Genomic DNA, 26,147 nt, shown 5'->3' on the forward strand with positions numbered 1-26,147 from the left:
ATGCCTTGCAAACGGTATTAATTATATTACATTAAAATTTGATTGTATCAATGGGATCACAAAAGACTACTTCACTGAAAAGTCCTACCCTCTGCCCTTTTCCCATCTGCAAAAGGGAAAACAAAACAAAACAAAACAACCCTTCTTTTAAAAAAGGCCACATAAATCCCTGGATATGATCCACTAGCAACTTGAGAAGTTCTGTGGACTTACCCTGATATATCCGAATAGATGGCAGTATCTACAAAATACGTTGGCAGGAGATGAAAAACCAACAGTAGGATGGCTTTGCACCCTAAGCCTTGTGTAAGCCACAGGTCTAGAACTGCAGGTACTGCTGCCCAGTATGTCCCTAGGAAGGGCACTGCTCCCAGGATTGCTGCTAAAGCTAAGATGAAAAGAAAAGCAACTTAACATCTCCATTAAAACAATAATAAAACAGCAGAACCTAAGCAACTAGCTCCTCAATGACACCAAAACAAATTAAACAAACACAAACTCAAATTTCAGGTGCATGATAATGCCATTTAACTGAATGTGCTAGTTAAATGAAGGTCTGGTATGTATCTCAAAAGTTGATGCTAAAAATCTAAAGCGCATGCCTAGTCCATGAATCTCTCCTTAAGCAACAAAATTCTAGTGTCCCGCAGTTATTTTGAATCAATGGTTAATATACAGTCCTATCATGTAACTGTGAAGCATTGGTCAAAATTTGTACTGAGTCCAAAGCCAAATTAGAAATTAGTTTATAAACCTCAGAGATGAATGTAAACTCTTCATCTTGTTCCTTTCTAATAAAACAGAAATGTATTTTTTTATTATTTTTTTAATTGGTGTTCAATTTACCAACATACAGAATAACCCCCAGTGCCCATCACCCAATCACTCCCACCCCCCGCCCTCCTCCCCCAGAAATGTAATTTAAACAAAAACAAAACCAAAAGAGTCCAGCCAGCTGAAGGACCTGACTTCAAGCTCATCCCCTTACAGAGCAGGATGTCCACTCTCTCTCTCATCTGGCTCCCCTCCAGACCAAGAGTCAAGCAGATGTGGATTCTAGTTCTGGTCCTACCACTACCCAGAGATGTGACCTTGGAAAACTTCTGATTTCTCACCTCTATACCAGGAATTCCATCTACCCTGCCTGCCTCACAAGGTTGTTATAAGACAACAACCACCGTGTGCTTGCAGGCAGCCTACACGTCAGAGGGTGGCTTAGTGGACACAGAAGAAGGAAAGAACATGAATGAACCTGGGAATGTAAAGAAGAAAGGGAAAAAATGGCGGTAGCAGAAAAATGTGGAAGGCAGATATATTCAGGAAGACAAGGAGACATGGAAACAGTGGAAGGAAAAGTAGAAGGAGAGGAGCAAAGATAATGTAAAGGGAAAAATGGTTTTGAACCACCCTGGTGCTTACAGAATGAGCCTATTATTAGAATAGATCTGAAGAGGCAGGGCGATAGCTTGTGTGCTCTCAGAGACATTCGTCTTGCTCCTTGGACGGTGTCCTTCAGGGGACAGAGCTATTTGACCAACTCATTGCTCCCTGCCAATTAGTTCAATTCAAACCCTTACTGAGTGCCAAGTATGTACTAGGTGTCGTGCTAAATGCTAGGACATTCGCTGATTTAACACATCCCTATGCACTGCTTTCTAAGTGCTGGGTATCATTCTAGCTCATGGGAATACAGCATAAATACACACTACAAATCATACTTCTGCTCCTAATCTGGAATAGATCTCGAAATTTAGTATTTTAAGCTTGAGGAGGATGGCATGTCCCAATGTACGTAAAATGGCTTAATTTTCCTTAAACAGAGGACAGTGGAAGTTATGATACTACTGTTACCTGATGGTATGAAGACAATATTGATGCCAAATATAGTATGAGTCAGCCAAGTGTACAGTCCGTAGAAGCCAGCCATTTTGAGGGAAGCATCAAACACCCCTCTAGAATGCCCAAAGATAAAAGGGAAAGTAAATAAACACAGCATCACGTTGTGATTCAGAAAAATCAGTTATTTCCAGGGCTCTGGCTACATGTTTACTAAATTTCTCTGATGAAAAAAATAACTGAAATAAAACACCTTAAAATAGCCTATTCACTGAAATAATTCATCAACTTTTCACTTCCGAAGCACATATTTTGCTGCCAAAATAAGTGGGAAAAAATTTAAGTATGACTATATTATTTCTGAGGACATAGTTAAATTCTAAGAAATACAGGCTGTCACCATGCCTCCCCTTTGGGAAGAACAAGTGCAGGATAATATAATTTGCATTTCGTGGATCTTCTCTTATTAACAAATTTTCCAACATTCCTTCAGCTCTGCAACCTAGCCTACAAAGCACCTTATATCAATGTTATCAAAAAAAATGCAGGTCATTGGGAGAGAATTTATGAAAAAAAAAAAAAAAAGTCTTATTATTTCCCAAGTAAAATCAGAGGAAAATACAAAAGGGGTAAAAACAGACCCACACAGTTGGTGATTAATAGGAATGAAGTACATGAAAATCTGCAATGTCAGGTGCTTCAGCTTTGGTTTTCAGTTGGAAGATTAAGGCAGTATTATGTAAGGAGGAGAAATTAGGAACTGCGCAGAGCTCAAAAGCAGCAAACCTCAAGTTATTCCAAAGGCATCGTAAAATGATAAAAAACAGAGTTCTGTGGGGCACAGGGGAAGTATGGTCATATACTCATGAGAGAAGGAAAACCTGTCATTAAAATATCAGAGGCTATGGCAGCAAAGGGGACACTGTACACCGAGCTTTTCCAAAGCATCCCAAGAGATACATGGTAAGAGGAAAGCCAAGCTCCAAAACCTAGAGATTCATTTACTAGGGTTCAGACACATGAACTGGGTGACACAGTGGCTCCCCAGACTGTCAAACCTCCTTTGTCATCCTGACCAGCAGCTTTCACTCAAGAATGTGAACCTACCATGTGATCTCTGACAATAAAGATACAGATTAAAATGGTATCAAAAAGATGGAAAGGAAGGGAGAGAGCCCAGAGGAAACAAAATATCTGAACAGTAACTGAATAAAGGAGATGGGGGAAAAAGAGAAAGTAGCCAAGCTTCAGGTTTTAAACCTGAGGGAGAAAGACTGGCAGTGTCTCAAGAGCATGGAAAAGCCCTAAACGAGAGGAGACATGGAAGAAAAGGGAATATATTTAGTTTAGAAATAATACGGGGTGAAATAATAAGGGGAGAAATTATGGTGAAAGGATGGTGAAAATAGCCTGGAGGTCACTGGAAGTAAAAGACAAAGTTGATGGAAAACTTGGGGCAAGAGATTTGAATGGGCCAGAAGCAACTAATCACAGGAAAGGATAAGATACCCCCAGGGGCAAGCCTAGAGAAAATGGGGCGATGGGCTGTGTTCCCATAGGGGACCTAAGGACAGAGGGACAAAGGCCAAAGTGATAATGAGATCACACCAGCAGTTGGGAGACAATCACTAGGGTATAGTATTCCCAGAGGCCAAAGGAGAAAGAAGCTTTTGAGAAGAGGGGATGATATTAAGGTCAAATACCCCAGGGAGATTAATAACAATAAGGTCTTTAAAAAAAAAAAATTGGTACAGATTGGACCAGAACTGAGGAGGTCAATGATAAAACATATAGATGTTTGCACCAATCTTATGTTAATCAAAATGGCTTACCAACTTCATGGTATCCAAAAATGTTTACACCAAAATGAAGTTGACATCAAAGGTGTCATGAAATACTTCAACTGAATCACCCCTCTGCGTGGCACGTAGGCAAAACTCAATCCAAAAAGGACCACTTGTAGGAAACAGCACATAGTCTTCCTTCTTTTACCTCTGGGAATACTGAGTGTTGATAACATTCTCATTAAGGCAACTTTCAAATAATTTTGTGAACCCTAAATGTATTAGATACTGTTTACAGTTACTCAACATGTTCATGTAACACAGTGAGGGATGAAAGGGCAATGGATTACCCTCTTGCTATTTATGATCTGGTACATGAGCTTTATAAAACAGCAAAGACAAATCTCTTAACAATTTACTAGGAGACAGAATTTTTTTTAACTCCATCAAATTCCTAGCCATTTTTTTCTTTTTATTGGCTTTACTGAACTATAACTTAGAAACAATAACACTCACCCTTAAGTGTATTAATTCAGTTAAGTCTTGGCAAATGTATACAGCACAGAACCACCATTACTGTCAAGATATAGAACACTTACCCTAAAACACTCCCTCACGTCCTTGGATAGTCTATCCCTCTCTGAACTATGACACCAACTAGATATGCTTTCTGTCACCATGGTTTTGTCTCTTCTAGAATTTCATCTGAACAGAATCATACATTATGTAGCTTTTTAAAAAACTGTGGTAAAGGGCAGCCCAGGTGGCTCAGCGGTTTAGTGCCCCCTTCAGCCCAGAGCATGATCCCGGAGACCCGGAATCAAGTCCCACATCAGGCTTCCTGCATGGAGCCTGCTTCTCCCTCTGCCTGTGTCTCTGCCTGCACACCCCCACCCCCTCTGTGTATCTCATGAATAAATAAAATAAAAAAAAATAAGAAAAAAACTGTGGTAAAATATACATACCAAGAAATTTGCCGTTTAACCATTCTCAAGTATACAGTTCTGTAGTGTCAAGGACATTCACACTTTCATTATACAGCTTTTGTGTTTGGCTTCTTCAACCTAGTACAATATTTTGAGATTTGCCCACATTATCATTATCAGTTTGTTCCTCTGTAATTGCTGAGTAGTAGTCCATTATTTGTATAGGCCACAATTTGTTTATCTAATCACCAACTTATGGCCATTTGGGCTATTTCCGGTTTGGGACTATTGTGAATAATGTTGCTGTGAACATTCAAGCACAAGCCTTTGCATGGACATGGGCTTTCTGCTTTTCAGTACGTACCTAGGAATGGAGATGCTCAGTCATATGGTATGTTTTAATTTTATAAGAAACACTAGCAATTCCTTTGATCTTTCAATTCAAATAAAACATATGGTCCACGGACAATTAGCCAGAAGTCATTGCCTGCTATATTACACCACATCTCTTAGAGCCGCGAGGTTAAATTTCATACTTATGGTATTATGAGGGTGAATACCAGCAGAAAGAGCAATTCAACTCATGAAAAGCTAAATGGCAATGCATCCAAATCCCCTCCTTACTGACCCAGTGCACACTAGGTCCCCAATAAACAGTAGCTGCTACAGAAGCTATTGTGGTTCTATTTCTTGAGAACAGTATACTTTATTGATGCTCAGAAGATTCTGATGATGACAACTCTGGAAAGTTGTAGTACAAGAGCTTAGTGTATCTGAATTGAGAAGGTAAGGTCAAGAGACACTAACGTTTGCTAAGTACCCATGTGGTAGGTATGTCTAAATCCACAAAAATGTCTACATCCTAATGGCCAGTCCCTGGGAATATGTTACCTTATGTGGTAAATGGGACTCTGCAGATGTGATTAAGACAAGCATTGTGAGATTCGGGAGATTATCCTGGATTACTGGGTAGGCCCAATGTAATCACAGAAGTCCTTATAAGAGGAAGGTGGATTTCATATAAGACAGTGGTGATGGAAGGCAAAAACTGTGAATACATTAAAACCATTGAATTGTATATTCTAAAATGGTGAATTTCACGTATGTGGATTTTTATCTCAATAAAAACAAGTTGTAAAAAGAAGGAAGCAGGAGAGTCAGTGTTAGAGGAGACATGAGGACAAAAGCAAAGGTCAGAGAGAAAGAGACATTTGAAAATGCCACACTGCTGGCTTTGAACAGGGAAGAAGGACCATGAGCCAAGGAATGCGGGCAGCCTCCAGAAGCTGGAAAGGGCAAGGAAACAGATTCTCTCCTAAAGCTTCCAGAATGAACACAGCTCTGCTGGCACCCTAATTTTAGGACTTCTGACCTCCAGAATGGTAGAAAAAAAAAATCTGTGTTTTAAGCCACTAAGCTTAAGGTAATGTTATAGCTGCAATCAGAAACTAATATAACTCACCATGTCCCAAGTGCTGAGTTACATGCTTTGCCTATATTGTTCCATTGGCTCTGTGTTGGGTCCTCTCATTCATGCAGAAAAATGACTCCTGGTCAAAAATCAGATAAATCAGGATGCCTGGGTGGCTCAGTGCTTGAGCGTCTGCCTTTGGCTCAGGTTGTGATCCTGGGGTCCTGGGATTGAGTGCCACATCAGGCTCCCTACAGGGAGCCTGCATCTCCCTCTGCCTATGTCTCTGCCTCTCTGTGTCTCTTGGGAATAATAAAATCATTTTTAAAAAATCAGATAAATCTGTTAAACTAAAAGTACAGGTGCACTTTTCTTTAAAAAAGAAAAAAAACGGGATCCCTGGGTGGCGCAGCGGTTTGGCGCCTGCCTTTGGCCCAGGGCGTGATCCTGGAGACCCGGGATCGAATCCCATATCAGGCTCCCGATGCATGGAGCCTGCTTCTCCCTCTGCCTGTGTCTCTGCCTCTCTCTCTCTCTCTGTGACTATCATAAGTAAATAAATAAAAAAAATTTAAAAAAAAAAAAAAAAAGAAAAAAACGTGATAGCTCAAAATGAGGGCAGGGGCTGGGGGAGATGGTGCTGAGCTATTTACAGCTAAAAGGCAAGAAAACTCTTCTGGAAATTGTTGGATCTGTGTACTAGATAGCTCTGATATAATAATTCCTAATCAAGGCACCCAACTCACTAAAGATCAAGATGTTAGATGACAATATATTTTTGGTATCCAGATTCCTATTATATAGTACTAAGATGTTTACCTGCAGGCCAAACACATACTTAATGGTCCCCAAAGCCAAGACACCACTAACAGAAACCTGGGCAGCTACATGACACCTACATCTGGTTCTGGCCAAGGCCATTATTCGATAGTGGCTATCCTAGTTGACCACTTCCAAAGGGGGCTGGGGCTCAGTATACGCATCCTGAGACAAACTGGGGTCCTGTTCACCCTATTAGAGTGAAATGTTCTGGAAAGTAGAGGTAGGGGGTACCTGGGTGACTTGGCCAGTGAAGCAACTGCCTTCGGCTCAGGTCATGACTCCGGGGTCCTGGGATTGAGTCCTGTGTTGGGTTCCCTGCTCAGCAGGGAGCCTGCTTCTCCCTCTACCCCTCCCCCACTTGTGCACACAGGCACACTCTAATAAAATCTTTAAAAAATTTTTAAAACAACTGGGTGATGGGCACTGAGGGGGGCACCTGATGGGATGAGCACTGAGTGTTATGCTATATGTTGGCAAATCAAACTCCAATAAAAAAGAGAATACAGGGCAGCGTGGGTGGCTCAGTGGTTTAGCGCTACCTTCGGCCCAGGGCCGGATCCTGGAGACCCGGGATCAAGTCTCGTGTCGTGCTCTTTGCGTGGGGCCTGCTTCTCCCTCTGCCTGTGTCTCTGCCTCTCTCTCTGTGTCTCTCATGAATAAATAAATAAAATATTTTTTGAAAGAAAGAAAGAAAGAAAGAAAGAAAGAAAGAAAGAAAGAAAGAAAGAAAGAAAGAAAGAAAGAAAGAAAGAAGAGAAGAGAAAGAAAGAAAAGAAAAGAAAAGAAAAGAAAAGAAAAGAAAAGAAAAGAAAGAAAAGAAAAGAAAAGAAAAGAAAAGAAAAGAAAAGAAAAGAAAAGAAAAGAAAAGAAAAGAAAAGAAAAGAAATTTTACAAACAGAGGTAGAACATGGGGATGGGGGCAAGAAGCAAGGAGAGATGCAACAAGCCACACAGCTTGCCAAGTGTGTGTGCATCCGTGGCTTGCTGGTATGACTCTATTGAGCGCTCTATGACCTACCCCAGCACTGGATGTCTTTCTTGGCTTTTAGTGAGTTGGGTGCCTAGAGTGGGCATTTGTACACCAGAATGATCTAGTACAGATCCAACAATTTTAAGAGGGTCGCCATTGCCTTTTTACTTGAAAGAAGTCAGGCCCGCATTCTGAGCCTTTTTATTGCCTTCATTAAAACAAAACAAAAAACTGAACTACACTCACAGTGTAAAAGAGGTCTCTTTTTTTGTATGAATGAGGCAACCCAAGAGGGATTCAATGAAATAATATATGCAAAGCATGTAACTCCATGCTGGCGCACAGCGGGTGCTCAGCAAACATCAGGTAGAGGATGGATGAAAGAAAGGACAGAACTGGAGGCTCGAGCCGAGCCGAAGTTAGAAGACCCCTCAGCGAGGTAATGAATGGAAGGAAAGGAGTGGTGGTGAGGAAGGCAATAGTCGAGAATGCGGTAAATAGAAATGTTAATGAAGGCCAACAGGACCTGGATTTGGTAGCAAGAATACAGAATCGGGCGTCACAAGACCTGAAAGAGCTCTGGCTCTGTGACCAATCTCTCTGGAATCTCAGTTCTGTCACTGATTAGTGGCATGATCTTCAAGACTGTAAACTTCTCTGAGCTTCACTTGCCTTAATTGTGAAACAGAAATAACAGAGACAAGTATTCACTTCATAATATTATTATGAAGATTAATAACCCAACGAAAGTGATAAGCTTCATGACTGGTGCACAGTAAGCATGCAATTAAGTTGGTGCTATTACAGAATTATGTCATTATTACCAATTAGCACTTTAGTAAGGCTAAAAATAATGCACATAGTGACTTTCTCTTCTCTCCTTCCAGTTTTTGGAAGTATACCAATTTTTGCAGTGTGCTAAAGAGATACGGGGTATGGCAAAGCTGAGAGTGGAAGTAGCATACCACAAAGGTGTAGATTAATTATTTTAAACTATAAAGTACCAATGAAGCTACATGAGCAAAAACCCAAAATACGGTGTACATAATCACTCATCTCTCAGTTCTCTGGAACCTAAAATTCAGAGACTGCTAGGAATTGTTCATTCTCAGAACCAAACACAACCTTATCTGGCACATAATTAACGGTGTGCATGATACAGTTTGAATGCGGGTACCAGAAATCACTCGTCTAATCAATGTAAAGAGTATCTATTCCTTAAAATCATACCAGTGAAACATCATTCTCTCATTTCGTTCACTCCCTGATATCAACCCATTAATCAACACTTTTTGGATACTCAAATTCAGTGAGCATTTTCCTATCTTGCTATAAAAGAAAGACACTCTGATATATTTCATCAAATCTTTTGCAATAATCACAAAAGCTCTGACTTGCGGCATTTTCTAAGAGTGGTTATATATGACTTGTGCCACGAGAATGCATGGTGCCATTCACTGGAAATTACCCTTCCTTTTATAACTGTTCACAACCCTATTACCAAGCATCTATTATAAAAATTCACAGAAAACCTGCACCAACCTCATCAGGCTAATATGTATGTGACATTTAGTTTTCCTCTACTGTCTACTTCAATCCTCTCTCTTGAATAGGGTATTGGCTTGTGCCCAGTCTTCTGGGACCTATTTTTTCGGTGATTTTTCAAAGGTCATTGACAATGTTCTCCAATTACATCTCCAGGCTTTCCCAGAACTCAACAATTTAAAAGAATGAAATTCAGAAGACCCTGGATGTTCCTCTTCCTCCCCTCTTTTGTAGCTCAGTCAAGCTGGTACCACAGGTCTCATTTAGCTCGAGGGTGAGACTGATAACAGCCACAAAGTTGGAAGCTCCCCCCTCTAACAAGGCCACATCCTCATTCAAAACCTTCCACTGGCAGGCATCCCTACAGATGGTCCCCTGCCCCGAGCTATACACAGACCCATAAATGGCAGGGTTCCCCTCTACTGGAAGGCAGGCCACAGTGCATCCAATCCAGTCAGGCCTCACTGAAGCATACCTCTCTATGAATAAAACTTCCAGGTTCATTTACTTATAATCAGTTTTTGTCTAAGTTTTCCCCTAGTAAATGCCATTGTTGACGTATACTGTACGGCACTAAAGGTGTGTGTCCATGCCTTGTTTACACAATTGTATATTGATCCTTAAACAACATGCGTTTGAACTATGTGGGTCCACTTATATGCAGATATTTTTTGATTTTTTGATATGGTCTGTATCTTCTCTTCCTAATGATTTCCTTAATAACATTTTCCTTCCTCTGGATTACTATATTGTAAAAATACGATATTTAACAAGAACAACACACAAAGTGTGTGTTAATTTGTTAATTGTTGATGTTATCGGTGAGGCATCTGGTCCATAGTAAACTATTAGTATTTAAGTTTCTGTGGGTTTTCAGCAGTGCAAGGGGTCCAAGTCCCTTAACCCCTACACTGTTCAGGGGTCAACTATATATCTAACTCCTCTACCCCAGGGGCTTGAACTGGTTTCAGATGCCTGGTTAAGGGGGCACCTGGGTGGTTCAGTCAGTTTAGAGTCTGGATTCTGACTTTGGCTCAGGTTATGACCTTGGCGTCCTGCAGTTGAGCCGTCCTGCAGTTGAGCCCCACATCAGGCTCCCCGCTCAGCATGGGGTCTGCTTGTCCCTCTTCCTCTGCTCCTCCTTCAGCTTACACTTTCTCTTTCTCAAATAAATAATCTTTAAAAAAATGCCTGGTTAGGATTTTTTCAAAGATTTTATTTTTATTTATTTATTCATGAGATACACACAGAGAGAGGCAGAGACATAGGAAGAGGGAGAAGGAGCCTCCCTGCAAGGATCCCGATGTGGGACTCGATCTCGATCCCAGATCTCAGAAGCCAAAAGCAGACACTCAACCGCTGAACCACCCAGGCGTCCCCCTGGTTAGGATATAATTCTTAACCAGCTGTCTTCCTCACCCTTTATAAATTCTAAGATGAAACTTAACTCTTTTACATGTTAGCTAATAACACTTCCCTTCAACTCTCAGCCCTCTCTCATTTCTGACCAAAAAGGGTGTTCTTGTGGGGAGAGATGGTGAGGAAGCTTTAAAAAGGGGGGGGGGGGGGCTGTTTCATGGTTACTTTTCTAAATGGAGTGAGAGAAAGCTGGCCAGACAACCCAGGATTTGATCATATGACCTGCTTTTAATGGAATGAGACAGAAGCAAGGAGGGGTTTGGGGAAAATGGTAAGCCATGGTCAAGAAGCTATATGCCCTCAGAGGACACTGGGCTCTAGACCACAGACAAGTAGAGTGCACGTGTCTAAGGAAGGAGAAAGAAGAGTCCAAAAATCAAACTTTGCCTACCCCCAACCCTTCTTTACACTGGTTCTGCCCTCTTTTCTTTCTAAAGGTCAAATAGGAAGACTATCAGATTATTGCTCCCTCAGGAAACAACGAGCATTACCTTATCTACCCTCACCACGATATACTTCCCCTCAATGGAAGGCTAGGTAGCAGAGAGGGCAGGCCAGCTTCCAGAAACACAGCATGTAAAATTATCAACTGGGGAAAAGAATCACCCAGCTCTCTTCATTACTACCTAAACTCTCTTGAAAAGTTGTATCTCCCTCCGTTTCCTGGTTCATCTGCCCCAGAGACCTGGCTCCACAGTAAAATGTACAGAAACCTGGTTGACAGCGGAGTTCCCCGTTCCTGAGGGGGATGGTCACGCTGCACAAGCAGACCTGGTGTGCTGCTGAGGAGCACAGGGAGAAGCCGTCTCGGAAGCCTTGCAACCCCCCCAGAAAAAACAGTGAGTCATTGTCACAACAGTGGTGTCACGTTCAATCAACTGGAGTCCTTGGCAGTCAATATTTGTACATCATTAATGCATGGTTTTGTGTCTTTGACAGTGCCCACTGATCACGGAGGCTTGGTCTAATGCTAACTAAAAAATTAACAAGGGGCTGCTTCAAACACATAGGCAAATAGCAAACAGTTGTATCTCAACACTAGTCCAATTATAAGGCTATTAAAATTAATTTAATTAAGTTTTAAAGCACCACAATAAGGAACTAAATACAAGACAAAGTTTCTTAAGGTCATTTCCTTGGAAACTTGACATAAAGGTTTAGGATTATTAGACCAATCTTTAATCAATTAGGTTAAAAAGGCTTTATTTTTACTGAGTTGGTTATTATTTAAGAACTCCAGTTAATGTGAGGCTCCCAAACATGCATAAGAGATTTTGTCTCTATTCCAGTGTTAAGAGAGCTATCTTTTCAAATAAGTGAAAATACATTTTCTTACAGCTTTAAACTCTTCCTTATACATTTTAAACAATTGTTTATAACCTGAAATTCATGAGAATTTCTTTTCAATGAATATTTACTTTGTTCAATGTCAAAATGCAAATACAGATTTACTGAATGATCGACACTGATACTTTTAATTCTCCGGTGTTGGATGCGGGGGGGAGAGGTGAGAAGCACGTTCACTTTCAAAAAGAAAAAAAATGAATAAATAAATAAATTTCACAGTACGTACATTCTCCCATCCAATTCCTAAGAAGGATGCCCACCCACCAATACTGAAAAGCTGTCATCCCACAAGCAAGAGCCATACCCGTGTGCATGCACTCATGTGGAAATATCACACACACTAAATTGCATTGAGGCCGTGACAACATGCAACTTAGTAATGTGCAATATCTCCACCAGAGCAAGCAGAATGGGAGCATCGGGGGAGAAGGGCGTGATGCAAACATTCAGGACACAACATGCTCTACGGAGACGAAAATGGTTTGGGGTTGATGGAGGCATGCCACTAACTCAAAAAATCATGAAATGAAAACCCAAATGAATACACAAACATATTCAATTCAGAAAAACACTTGTTCAGAACTGAGGATTGTAACTGAGGTTCAAATATTCAACAGACAGCAATCATCAAGTAGCCATGTATTTCAGAAGGCGAAGCTTCAAGAGCCAACACACTTTTGGTGCCCGGCCATGCAGTTAACTCCCAACTTCAATTCCATTTTCAGCTTATTGATGGATCACATAAAACAAATTGGATGATTTTCACTTGACCACTACAGTGATGATGAGTAATGGTTGGTGTTAATGAAGTCTGACTTCACTGATGATTTGCAGACTAAGTTCCACTCTCAGGACTTCATGACAACATTTTTGTAATCGCTTGTATAATATTTTTCCGCTTGAAATCTTTGTCCATGAAGAAACATATTCCATCTTGAACACAATCCTTCAGAATGAAAAAAATCTCACAAGACCTCTGAGCACTAGAACTCATTGTTATCTTACATATGTGAAAAGGTTCTTCAGAGGCATCTGTGTAAAGCCTGTCCATTTTAGGTCTTGAATTTGACCCAATAAAGAAAGAGACAAAAATCACTTAGAAAAGAAAAGAGAAAAAAAAGAAGCACTTAGACTGCTAAAAATTGTCTTGCATTATAATCTTTAATTTACATAACTCGATATCACTGTGGTTACACAAAAGTTCCAGACAAGTTATCTAGTCTGTATTGTTTTTTTCAGTTTTGAGAACGATTAAGATTACAGTTCTGGTACTGAGGATTTAAACTTTTTCCTATATTAAAAATATGATAAAATGAATGGTTTTATACCAGTATCCTTTGGAACTAAGACATGGGCTACTGTTATAGTGCATAATTAGTATGTATAATCCCAGGAAGAAAAGGCAAATCTATTTTGTGAAAAGGCATATATCTTTCCTATCCCTGTAGAGGACCATATTCTTTCTAACTTCAAATTCCTTGTGAGCCAGAAACTTGGATTTTTAGTTGTTAGCCTCATGTGTCCATTTGAACAGTCCTAAAGCACCACAAATTTAACTCATAATCTTCTGCCCCAACTAGCTGGAAGGCACCACGGTATACCAGAAGGATATGTGCTTTTTCTTTCTTTTCTTTTTTTTTAAGATTTTATTTTTAAGTGAACTCTAAACCCAACGTGGAGTTCGAACTCCCAATGCTGAAATTAAAAGTCGTATGTTCCACCAACTGAGCCAGCCAGGTGCTCCAGGATATGTACTTTCAATCAGCTGGACCAAGGTACAAACCACAGATCTGCTTACCAATTCCAAACAACCATGACATTAAAGAACTAAGTTTAAAACAAAGGAGTTGGCATATTTGGTATGAAAACAAAGGTAACTGGAATGACAGAGGACAGTTGACCAGTGGTTCACTCTAAGAAAGCAGAAGGAGAGAAAATTCAAGAACTATGATTTGAAGACAGAAAAGCTTTTGTGAGAATAAGAGTCAGTGCTAATAAAGGCTATTTCAAGAAAATGAAGTATCTTTCTTAAAGTTCTTAATGGGACAAAATAGATATTTTTCTGTAAGGCTTGGCTTTAGTCAATGGACTAAAGGATTTTGTCACCCCTTGACATGATTCATTCATTAGTTTTATCATACTGGGAAGGTAGACAGCTATTTTTCTTTTTGGTAGAGTTATTTACATAAACTTCCTTGAGTCAGACATAGGTAACTCATATAAACTAACATGACTTGTTAGATTTTTCAGCATTTACTCAATAAAGATGATAACCAATGATCATATGGACTTAGAAGGGATGCTAAAGCCAGCAAGTGTCTTTCCTGAAGACAGCTTCACTCTGAAAAACTGTTACATTAGATAATATACTCCCAAACTTGGAATTTTTAATAGATGGTCCCACACAGATATCCAAGAGCACCATAGAGGATAAGAGCATTTTTAAAAATCCAACCTGGAGCAGCCCCGGTGGCGCAGAGGTTTAGCGCCGCCTGCAGCCCAGGGTGTGATCCTTGGGGCCTGGGATCAAGTCCCACATCAGGTTCCCTGCGTGGAGCCCACTTCTCCCTCTGCCTGTGTCTCTGTCTCTGTCTCTGTCTCTCTCTCTCTGTGTCTCTATGAATAAATAAATAAATAATCTTTAAAAAAAATAAATAAAAATTCAACCTGATGGCCAATGAAGTGAGATATTGATGAAGACATTACCCAGGCCTTGCTAGTAGGAAAAAGAAAGATAACCCAGCAAACTTTGTAGAAAGAATATATTTTAGGAACATGCATGCTATTTGAATGTAACTAAGGGTTTTCCAGAGACCAAAGTGGTATCCTCAATCAATTGTTAAATGAGCGCAATGAAGAAATAAACCAAGGTCAGTCAGACAGAATTATCAGGGCAAATCAAGATTTCTAAGAAAGACGACTTCCAAGCAACACTATTTCTTAAAAGTAAGTAGAAACTTACTTTTGCCAGGCAAAGATTCACTATTCAAGTTTAAGGGCACTTAGTAAACAACTTCTTAGAAAAAGCAGCTCTGATGGATAACATGAGGATTTAATTTGGGCAGCTATGTGCAAGCAGTAAAAAATATACTAGAACCTAATGAGCTAAAAACAGTGGGGATGAGAGTGGGGAAAAAGCTGAGACAGGCCTGGGCTGCAAAGGGCCTCTCCCTACCTGAAATGACAAAGAGGAAAATGACTTGGAAAGTACATATGAAGAAACAAAGTTGAAGAATCATCTCACTCAGAAGCCACGCCTGCAATACACGGACCCCACAAGACATGATGGAAGTTTCTGGCCAGAACCAGTAATGCACACATAGCCTGGGACTTGAAAATAATAATAATAAACTTTGCATTTCTAGTATCCAATCTACTCTCATGCAAAGGGCACAGCCTGGCTACAAGGGAAGACAGGAAGAAACAGACTATCAACTGCCCCTCCCGGAGCACAGCTGCAGTTTCTGAGAACAGGAGGGCTCTGAGAGAAGGGGAGGTGTTTGTGTGGTGCCAGAGGTGGTTCTCCCCAACAAGTGACATGATGACAGGAACCGCAGCTAGAGTAAGAGCCTGCAGTGGAGGAAAGAAAGGTGGAACTCACAGGACAGCAGGAAACTGGATCTTTTTCTGATCAACACTTGCACTGCTCACGTTATTCTCTCACAAGGAAATACGAAATTTTGAAAATACCAGGGTCTCTCACTAGCTTAGCACCAAATGTTATTAGAAAGGCTCAGGACAGAAAGCAGGCTTCTCAGAGAAAGCAGTTTCTGATGGAAAGAAGAGCAGCATAAATCTTCTCCCTACCTGATAGCTTCTTCCACAGACTGGCCAATTATATTAGAAGAAGGGCCTGGCTGAGACAGTGGTGTCAGGCTTATCACCCACTTCACTGGCTTGTAGTACTCATCACTGGAACTTAATAGATAAAATAGTGTGGTCAGGAAAATTATCTGCAAAACAAAGGATAGTATCTCCTAAAAAATCACATTTGGAAACTAGAGGAAGGAAACACAAATGGAACCAAGAATATGCTTTACTACAGAAGGACAGGTGACATGCACTTATCTATATGTACATACCAGAGACAGCACGAAATTGAGAAGGGCGGTCCCACTGTAGAAGAGGATGGTCAGGAGTGTGGTGACAGTAGTGAAAAGCAGGCTCACATTCCGGCTCATGACAATCCACAGAGACTCTAAGATCTGATGAAGAGGGAGAGCCAAACATCAGCACTAATCCTCAAGGAAGAAGTTTCTACAGCTCTTTATTGTACTTTTTCTTTCTTTTTTTTTTAAGATTTTATTTATTTATTCATGAGAGACACAGAGAGATAGGTAGAGATACAGGCAGAGGGAGAAGCAGGCTCCCTGCAGGGAGTCCAATGTGGAACTCAATCCCTGGACCCTGGGATCATGACCTGAGCCAAAGGCAGATGCTCAATCACTGAGCCACCCAGGCACCCCTCTACTATGCTTTTAATACAAGTGTATTAGAACCAGAAACTGAAAAAACAAGAACTGAGTATTATTTTAAATGGAAAAAAAAATCATCTGAAAGCATCTGAAGACTGAACAATAGTAAGGAAAATGGTTAAGAAAATCATGGTGAATCTAATTCCAAATCATATTAAGTAGCCGTTAAAGAAATCTCTATTATAACACAGAAAAACATTTTATGATATACTGTAAAGCTTAAAAAGCAGGAAACAAACATTTTATATATGGCATGATTAGAACTACGTAAAAATGATATGCAGAGAAAAAAATACCTATAGGAGAATATGCCAGAATGCAATCTGTGTAGGATCACAAGTGCAGACTATGAAAATTCTAGTATTGGTTTTAGCTGCCCCCTCCCACTTGCCACCTCCAACTTAGATTCACCTAGAAATACATAAGCATTGTAATTTCACTTCAATAATTTCATTAGAATTGGGGGGAATCCCTGGGTGGCTCAGCGGTTTAGCGCCTGCCTTCGCCCCAGGGCGTGATCCTGGAGTCCCTGGATCCAGTCCCACACTGGGCTCCCTGCATGGAGCCTGCTTCTCCCTCTGCCTGTGTCTCTGCCTCTCTCTGTGTCTCTCATGAATAAATAAAATCTTTAAAAAAATTTTTTCACTAGAATCATAAGCTGAAAAATCTTTCTTCAGATAGATGATGACCCTTATATCAAAACCCAAGACCTACTGCCTTCATTTACTCCATCACCTGCAAATTCACTAGAGCCAGTTATTAAAATAGTTATTAATAGATGTTAAATATTACTAAAAGAAGATGTACAATATTTATGGCACACCTACATGTTTCCATTTCCTATCTCTTCGGAACTTAAATTCCCTCATGATAACATCTGCTCCCTGTGACAGAAGCAATGCAGATGATGTGATCTTCATTTTATTTATTTATTTTTTTTTTTTATTGGTGTTCAGTTTACTAACGTACAGAATAATACCCAGTGCCCGTCACCCATTCACTCCCACCCCCCGCCCTCCTCCCCTTCTACCACCCCTAGTTCGTTTCCCAGAGTTAGCAGTCTTTACGTTCTGTCTCCCTTTCTGATATTTCCCACACATTTCTTCTCCCTTCCCTTATTTTCCCTTTCACTATTATTTATATTCCCCAAATGAATGAGAACATATAATGTTTGTCCTTCTCCGCTGAGTGAAGTAAGTCAGTCGGAGAATGATCTTCATTTTAAAGATAGACAAACTGAAGCTCAGAGATTTTTTTTTTTAAATTGCCCAAGGGCCTTGAAGCTAATAAGTGGAACTAGAGCTGGGACCAGAAGTCTAATGTCTGATTTTATTTTGGTGTGCCCTTTCCAAAACAGCAGTTCTGTTTTTTGTCATATGTGCAAGTTATACCATCTGTTCTATGAAAGGACTATCCATTCCTTTCCTATCTCAAATGTACCACTTATAAAGGCATATTCTGTTGTCTCTGGCGTTTCTTGCAAACCTCAGCTCAGTCTTCATAAGAGAACTTTTGCAGGCTGGTGTCATTTACAATAACTCCTTACAGAAAATCTTGAAAATGCTTTGCAATGCCTACAAAAATATGCATGACTGACCATTTGACCTTGTGGGATAAAGAATGAATGAATAATGCCACTGATTCCAAAAATCAAACCAACAATGCCCTTACTTGTGATTTTTACATGCATTCTTTTGGGGGCTTCTGTCATTTTGGAATTTTTATCAAAAAAATGTTTAAATAGTTTCTGGGTCACACTGATAGGAAATACTCTATGGTAATTCTTACGAAATTAACTGAATACACGAATTGTAGACTGGCGGTCCCCAACAATCAAATAACCTTTCTATGTACCCCAAGGGGATTAGGAAGAAAGGTTCAGAATGTGACAGCTATTGGATATTACAAGTATGAAGGCAGAAATAAGAAATAAAAAATTCGATCAAGAGCTGACCCTCATGCTGTAAGATTTTTTTTCTGATGAGCTTGGTAGTGATATGTGATTGAATGTGATTGTTTTATACTCTGTAAGAGTATGTGTTGATATTTAGATGATATACAGAAATCAGAGAACCAATATTCCAAATGACCAGTGCTTATTACAAAAGCATGCAAGAATAAAAGACCCATTTCTAATCAAGATAGATCAATGGACTTGAATATAAGACAGTAAAAGTTTATTGATATGGTTTCAAATTCCACACAGCAACTAACCTTTAAGAAATACCATTTGTTGAGTTTTGGTGTAGTGTCAAATAGCCACAATTATCAAAAAAAGCTATTAAAAGACTCCCCTCTTTTGCAACTATGTATCTGTACAAGGCTGGATTTTCCTGGTATACTTCAATCAAAACAATGTATTCCAATGGACTGAATGGAGAAGCAGATATGAGAATCTAGAGACTAAGCAGCTTTGCAAAAACATTAAAGAAAGACTCTTCCTACTAAATTATTTTTTGTTTTGGAAAATGGTTATTTTGTAGATGCAAAAAATGTGTTAATATGTAACGTTATTTTTAGTGAATTGATAAGTATTTTTAAAGCTCTCAGTTTTAACTGCCAATATCATAATAATCAACAGAACCCATATAAACAAAAATCCTGGAATCCTCAGATAAAAAAGTTTCATGGCCACTGGACTAGAGAAAACAGAAGGAAGGGACTATCAAAACCATAAAGTCTTAGAGCTGAAGGGCATGAATCTCTAGATTTAACTCCAAATTGAGATAGCTGTATTAGGTGAATGGGAGGAAAGGCAAATGTGAGTGCAGGGATGGGGGAAGGAACCAAAGGTGTTGCAAGAACACTGAGAAACTTCAAAATCACATCTTTATCATCATCTTCCTATCAGGAAGTCAAAATATAATACTGAAAACTACAAAACCGAGCAAAGATACATAAACATTATTTTGGAAATTTAGAGCTAAATACCCAGAGAAAGCTAAAAGAATTGATAGCTATTTCTGGAAAATGAGACTGAAGTGGAGAAGCACAAGGCAAGGGCATGGTTATTTTTTACTAAAAAAATCTTAAAATAGTTTTGACTCTCTGCTATGGTCATCTATTAGTTTGATAAAAATCTAATTTAAAAAAATCTAGTAAAAAAAATAAATAAATAAAAATAAAAAAATCTAGTATTGTGGGGTGCCTGGCTGGCTCAGTTGATAGAGCATGCAGCTCTTGATCTTGGGGTTGTCAGTCTGAGCCCCACTTTGGGTGGAGACATTACTGAAAAATAAAATCTTAAAAAAATATCTAGCATTACAAACTTCAACTTTTGTTAATGTGATGGAAGTCATGAGTCTATTCATAAGAAAATTCCTCTCATCTCTTGTGAAAAGCGACATGCCAAGACCCTTTAAAAAACACACTGTGGAACCAAGAGAGTCATAAAATTTCATCAGTGCTGCAAGCTGTTCCTTGCTGCCTTTGACCTTCAGCAAATGAGGCAGAGAGGTGGGTGGTACATGGCCGGAGAGTGGGCAGAAAATAACATGCTGAGCCTCCAAAGAACATCCAGTCTCTCTGACATAACTGGAACCGTATTTCCATCTGCCAAAGACTCTACCCACCAGAATGGCTGTCCTCTCCCTAGTGGTCCAGCTTGGAGATGTTCTAGTCAGCGTAGGGGGACAGGGAGACCTGCATCTGAGAAGCTGAGAGTCCACAACACTGCACAGAGGCTTCCAGATTCAGCATCTCTCAGTTACTCTCCAACCACAGAGGTGGCACCAGGGGGACTGCTCCGGAGGCCTACAGTGTTCAGACACCTAGTGCATTTAGAACTCTCAAAATTGTAGATGTTTTGGCATTAAAAACAGGGTAACTAAAGGCCTCTTAGTGTGCGAGGAAAACTGGAAATTAGCATTTCTATTTTCATTTCTAAGTCCAATTTAACTAAAAATAATATTTCTTACCGAGAGAAATGTCTCAATGTTCTCGTGAACAAAGGAAGCAATATCTTGCCAGTCCAGAATGTCTCCCAGCCAGCTATTCTGACGATTTATATGCATCTTGTGTCCTTTGTGTCTTCCAGAATGCGTTACATTCTATGGAATAAAATGGTTCAGACATGAAATTTCCATCTTAGCCCAAAGCATAAAAAGGATAAATACCCCCACTTTGGTTTAGATCCACTTGAGTATTTTAGTAGCTACTCAAAGGTGAGAAATTTTGCATTCTTTAGGAAATCAGCTAAGAAGTCCATCTAAAGACCTGAAATATGTTTTCCTGTTTACCTTCTCAATACCATGTGTCAGCCTAGCTCAAGTGCTCCCTTCCTAAATATATTTGTGAACAGAGTTTATTCCTCAATATACATATAACTATACACCAACACAGCTTTTTTTTTTTTTTTTTCTTTTCAGCCCCTCTACCTTTTTTGGGGGGGGTTTTGCTTTTTTCCTCCTTTCCTCATCAACCTAATCTTCCATACAAGATAATGAGAGCAAGGAAGAGAAAAGAATATAAAGTGCACCTGAAACTAATACAATGTTACCTATCAATTATATCTCAACAAAATGTGGGGGGAAATGAAAAAAAAAAGAATGGGAGAAAATCTAGCTTTTCTATATGGAAGATAATTACACTGACAAGAATACAGGAATAATTATATTTGAAAGAGATATGAATAAATAAATGAGTAGTGAGGTTACCATTCAAAAACAGAAGTAGTTTTTTAACACTTTGTTTACATTCTGACACTTTTGCTAAAGGCACAGTGACATCTCTTCATTATGCAATGAAAACATTAGGTCCTAAAGATGTAAAGAAAGCAATACATCTATCTATTTACAAACCTATGTTTTTATTTTTTTTTTAATATTTTATTTATTCATTTGAGACAGAGAGAACGAGCTGTGGGGAGGGGCAGAGGTAGAGGGAGAAGTAGCTTCCTCCTGACGCAGGCTGATCCCAGGACCCTGAGATCATGACCTGAGCCGAAGACAGACACTTGACTGACTGAGCCACTCAGCTATCACAAAACTATGCTTTTAAAACACTGACCTCAAAAACAAAACAAAACAAACAAACAAAAATAAACAAAAAAAAAACCACTGACTTCCCTAGACTATAAAATGAAGCTTTTTAAAGGGGGTAAGGGATAGAAAAAACTACTAGTGGGATCCCCGGGTGGCGCAGCGGTTTGGCGCCTGCCTTTGGCCCAGGGCGTGATCCTGGAGACCCGGGATCGAATCCCACGTCGGGCTCCCGGTACATGGAAGCCTGCTTCTCCCTCTGCCTGTGTCTCTGCCTCTCTCTCTCTCTGTGTGACTATCATTAATAAATAAAAATTAAAAAAAAAAAAAAAAACTACTAGTAAGCAAAACCCTAGAGTTAGCAGAGGGAAAATGTACCACCTTTCCAACTGACCAGTTCTTCAGCAGATAATTCCCTAGAGATTCCTCAATTATTTCTAACCTCCCTCCCATCTTTGAAACCCACAAAAACCAACATTGTTCCTTTAATTCATCCCAGGGGAAGAGTAAAAACAGGTCACTAAGCAACAAATTCAAATCTGAAACTGAGCTTTCCTCCCTTCCACCTCAAGTTAAGAGGTTGGTATGTACATGGTCCTCTTCTCCTTATGGTCAACCCTGTGAAAAATGACCACCAACTTGTCCCATTGCCTACCTCCTTTCCCACTGGACAGTCATCTTCCACAGCACGGGTCCTGGAGGCCCACAGGCCCTGCCAACCCAGTGTGCAGCAGACCCCACACAACCGCCTGCTTTCAAAACCAGCATTTGTATATTTAGTGGAAAATGACAGTATTTTCCATCATTAATGCTGAAGTAAGAGTATATCAGCAAAAGCAGCTGGCGAGGGTGATTAAAAATAAAAATTTCCAGGGATGGCTGGGTGGCTCAGCGGTTAGGCATCTGCCTTTGGCTCAGGGCATGATCCTGGGGTCCCAGGATCGAGTCCCACATCAGACTCCCTGCATGGAGCCTGCTTCTCCCTCTGCCTTGTCTCTGCCTCTCTCTGTGTCTCTCATGAATAAATAAATAAAATCTTAAAAATAAATAAATAAATACATAAAAATGGAGCTAGACCAAAAATTGAGATGGGGCATCAGTATAAAATATACATCAGACTTCCAAGTCTTGTAAGAAAAAAAAACAAAGGATCTAAAATATCTCATTAAGATTTTTTTCTACTTGCTTACATATTGAAATGATAATATATGGGGGTATAGTGGGATATGTGAAATATTATTAAAACTAATTTCACCTGTTTATTTTTAGCTTTTTAATGGGGCCAGTAGAAAAATTAGCATTATATATGTGGTTTATATTGCACTTCTACATAACAAGATTAAGATGCTGTTGAAGATGATGAACACTGAATAAAAACACTACATCACCCTACGACCCAGCAATTGCACTGTTGGGGATTTACCCCAAAGATACAAATGCAATGAAACGCCGGGACACCTGCACCCCGATGTTTATAGCAGCAATGGCCACGATAGCCAAACTGTGGAAGGAGCCTCGGTGTCCAACGAAAGATGAATGGATAAAGAAGATGTGGTTTATGTATACAATGGAGTATTACTCAGCTATTAGAAATGACAAATACCCACCATTTGCTTCAACGTGGATGGAACTGGAGGGTATTATGCTGAGTGAAGTAAGCCAGTCGGAGAAGGACAAACATTATATGTTCTCATTCATTTGGGGAATATAAATAATAGTGAAAGGGAATATAAGGGAAGGGGGAAGAAATGTGTGGGAAATATCAGAAAGGGAGACAGAACGTAAAGACTGCTAACTCTGGGAAACGAACTAGGGGTGGTGGAAGGGGAGGAGGGCGGGGGGTGGGAGTGAATGGGTGACGGGCACTGGGGGTTATTCTGTATGTTAGTAAATTGAACACCAATAAAAAATAAATTAAAAAAAAAAAAAAAACAACAACACTACATCACGGGGACTGGTGGGTTCCGCCATGGACATGAACCATCAAATCAATCTAATGTTCAGTGACCTAAAGTTTAAGACCTTATAGTTTAAAAATTCCAATAAATGATATCTCAATGTTAATATCTATCTAATTAACATCTATCTAGTCAACGAGTCTGTAAAATTAAAAGACTTTAATTTACAACTGAAATCCTCTAATAAAATAACTTACCTTTACAAACCAAGAATGGTACAATCTGTCCCAAAGTTCTAGTACTTGCTTTTCAATCATAGCAGTATTGTTCACCTTATCTCCCAGAATTTTATGAAGCTGGAAAAATACAGATATGATCTGGTTTAATATGTCAGACAATAATCCAGTAAAATTAATTCATGCTGGGTCTTTACATTTGTTCCAAATCAAACTAAAATGTTCCAGACTATTTAATTGCCTCTAGGCCATCTTATCATCTTTCCTTAACCATCTTATCATCTTTCCTTAAGCTATACTCTTCAATATTCCTGGCCAATTTCCTTGCCTTTCTTGGCCTTTTGCTTCTCTCTGTTTTTGGGGTCTCTGATAGAGCTACTTCCAGTTGTAAGAGAATGGTACATATGAAGCCATGATCACTGACTTAGCAAATCTTATTTGCCCAGAGAAGAATCTGTTGCAGATGGCCCAAGTGCTCATCCATTACACATAAATCTCATGTTACATTTACCACTGGTAAAGAATTACCACTGAACTTCAAGTAAAATTTTAGGACCTGAGCTATACACACACATATTTCCCATAGTTTGCTGAAAGACATCAGGTCTCCGAGTTATGACTAAAGAGACTGGCTTCAGGATCTGTGGGAATCAAGCACAGTAAGACAACTTTGAGGAAATTTATTCATTATAATACCCAATGTTTTATTACTAAAACATAGCATAACAGTAAAGTATTTATTTGTTTATGGAATGCATGGGAGTGGGGAGGAGGCAGAAGAGGAAGATAAATTTTTAAGCAGGCTCCATGCTTAGGGCCTGATGTGGGGCTCATTCCCACAACCCAGACCATGACCTGAGCTGAAATCAAAAGTTGGACGCTTAACCAACTAAGCTACCCAGGTGCCCCAAAGACATTTTTAAATATATACTAATTTGTAGTCCCACTTCCTTATCACAACTGTTTTCATTTTTCCATATCCTCTGTAACTTTCTGTCTTTTATAGATATAATTTAGAGTTCTTCATCACTAACCTTCATCTTTATTTTTAATTGTTCCATATTAGTTCATTAAGTTTTGTGGTTTTTTTAAGATTTTATTTTTAAGTAATCTCTATACACAACTTGGGGCTCAAACTCCCAATCTCAAGATCAAGAGTCACACGCTCTACTAAATGAGTCAGTCAGGCATCCCAGTTTATTAAGTTTTGATATTATTTTATCATCATGCAATCATGGGATAGAGATGGTTCCCAATTTTTAATGTCACAAGTAACACTGCAATGAATGTCCTTAAACACAACTTCCTTCTTACTGATAGTAAGATAAATGTACAAGAATCAAAGGAAAGAGGGACTTTTTTGGTACTTGCTATGCTATGCATTGCTAAATTGTCTTCTTTAGGGATTGTATCAATTAATATTTTCCAACATTGTTTAAATAAACCAAATTTTCTAAAGACTTATGGACAGTGTGCCTGCGTGGCTCATCTTGTTAAGTATCTGCCTTTGGCTCAGGTCATGATCCCAGGGTCCTGAGATCGAGTCCCACTTTGAGCTCCCTGCTCAGCGGGGAGTCTGCTTCTCCCTCTCACTCTGCTACTCCCCTAGCTTGTGTGCTCTTTCTTTCTCTCCGTGTCAGATAAATAAATAAAATCTTTTTAAAAAGACTTATGGACTAATAAACTTTTAGATAATAGGTGTGAAATCGTAACCAATTATTTATACTTTTCTTTTTCAGTTACAAGAGTGACCATTTTTCAATGTATATTTTCCTTTGCCTGGACTATCCACACCTTTTGCTCGCTTGGCACTGTTATAGATATCTGAACCATTTTTTAGACATATTTGATGCAAACACATCTGCTCAATGTTTTCCTCTATATTTTATTTATTCATAAACCAAACACAAATTAGTGAATATAATAAAAGGCATTTATCTTTGCACAGCATTGCACAATTTCCAAACGGCTTTCACCTACATTATGTGATCTTTACAACTCCAAGAGTTAGGCAGAAAAAAAAGGTTTTTATCACCTTTGTTCTTCCAAGATGAGAAAGCAGATTTAGAAAGGACCCATGACAGACCCAAAGCCAGGCAACTATCTGGTAGAGGTAGGATTAAAAACTCAAATACTCTTTCAACTACAGCATATACAACCTATGAACAAAGAACACCTAACACAGCAAGCTGCCCAAAATAGCTAAAAGCCACAATTACCCCAGTTTAATTTCCTTTAATTACTTTAAATTTGTCCTTTAAGTATCACAAATGTCAGATACTCTCAGACTTCCTACTACCAATTCTTTCTGTCATTGTCTGCTCAGTTTCCAAGATCCTCCTTTAATCATAAGAGCCCCCAGTCTAAGCTGTCTGCATAGTGGCTTTTGCCACAATAAAGCATTATCTCAAACCTGCATCCTTTTTATCATCGCACAACAGTGAATAACTCTACAACACCACAACTATTGAGGCAGAATTCAGCATCATTTCAAATCTG

The 26,147-nt window shown here is 39.4% G+C and overlaps 1 protein-coding gene and 1 long non-coding RNA gene across 9 annotated transcripts in view; one reads left to right on the top strand and one right to left on the bottom strand.

Moving 5' to 3' along the window:
* The window catches only part of LOC140641842 (uncharacterized), a 67,486-nt gene that overhangs the window by 21,810 nt on the left and 19,529 nt on the right, over positions 1-26,147 (top strand). The gene's annotated exons all lie outside the window — the stretch shown is intronic.
* TMEM245 (transmembrane protein 245) overlaps positions 1-26,147 on the bottom strand; it is a 102,514-nt gene that overhangs the window by 20,155 nt on the left and 56,212 nt on the right. For 2 of the 6 annotated variants that reach the window (XM_072842254.1, XM_072842253.1), the window contains 6 exons: positions 23,670-23,768; positions 20,453-20,584; positions 16,143-16,265; positions 15,868-16,013; positions 1,852-1,952; positions 214-388 (listed from right to left, as the gene is read on the bottom strand). In XM_072842254.1, coding sequence (XP_072698355.1) covers positions 214-388; positions 1,852-1,952; positions 15,868-16,013; positions 16,143-16,265; positions 20,453-20,584; positions 23,670-23,768 — 776 coding nt within the window. Of the gene's footprint in view, positions 1-213; positions 389-1,851; positions 1,953-3,668; positions 3,840-11,760; positions 13,156-15,867; positions 16,014-16,142; positions 16,266-20,452; positions 20,585-23,669; positions 23,769-26,147 lie in introns of those variants that run through there. The other 4 variants (XM_072842258.1, XM_072842256.1, XM_072842259.1 and 1 more) reach the window with 4 other exon arrangements.

The sequence above is a fragment of the Canis lupus genome, chromosome 10 (genome assembly GCF_048164855.1).
Source record: "Canis lupus baileyi chromosome 10, mCanLup2.hap1, whole genome shotgun sequence".
Classification (NCBI taxonomy): Eukaryota; Metazoa; Chordata; class Mammalia; order Carnivora; family Canidae; genus Canis; species Canis lupus.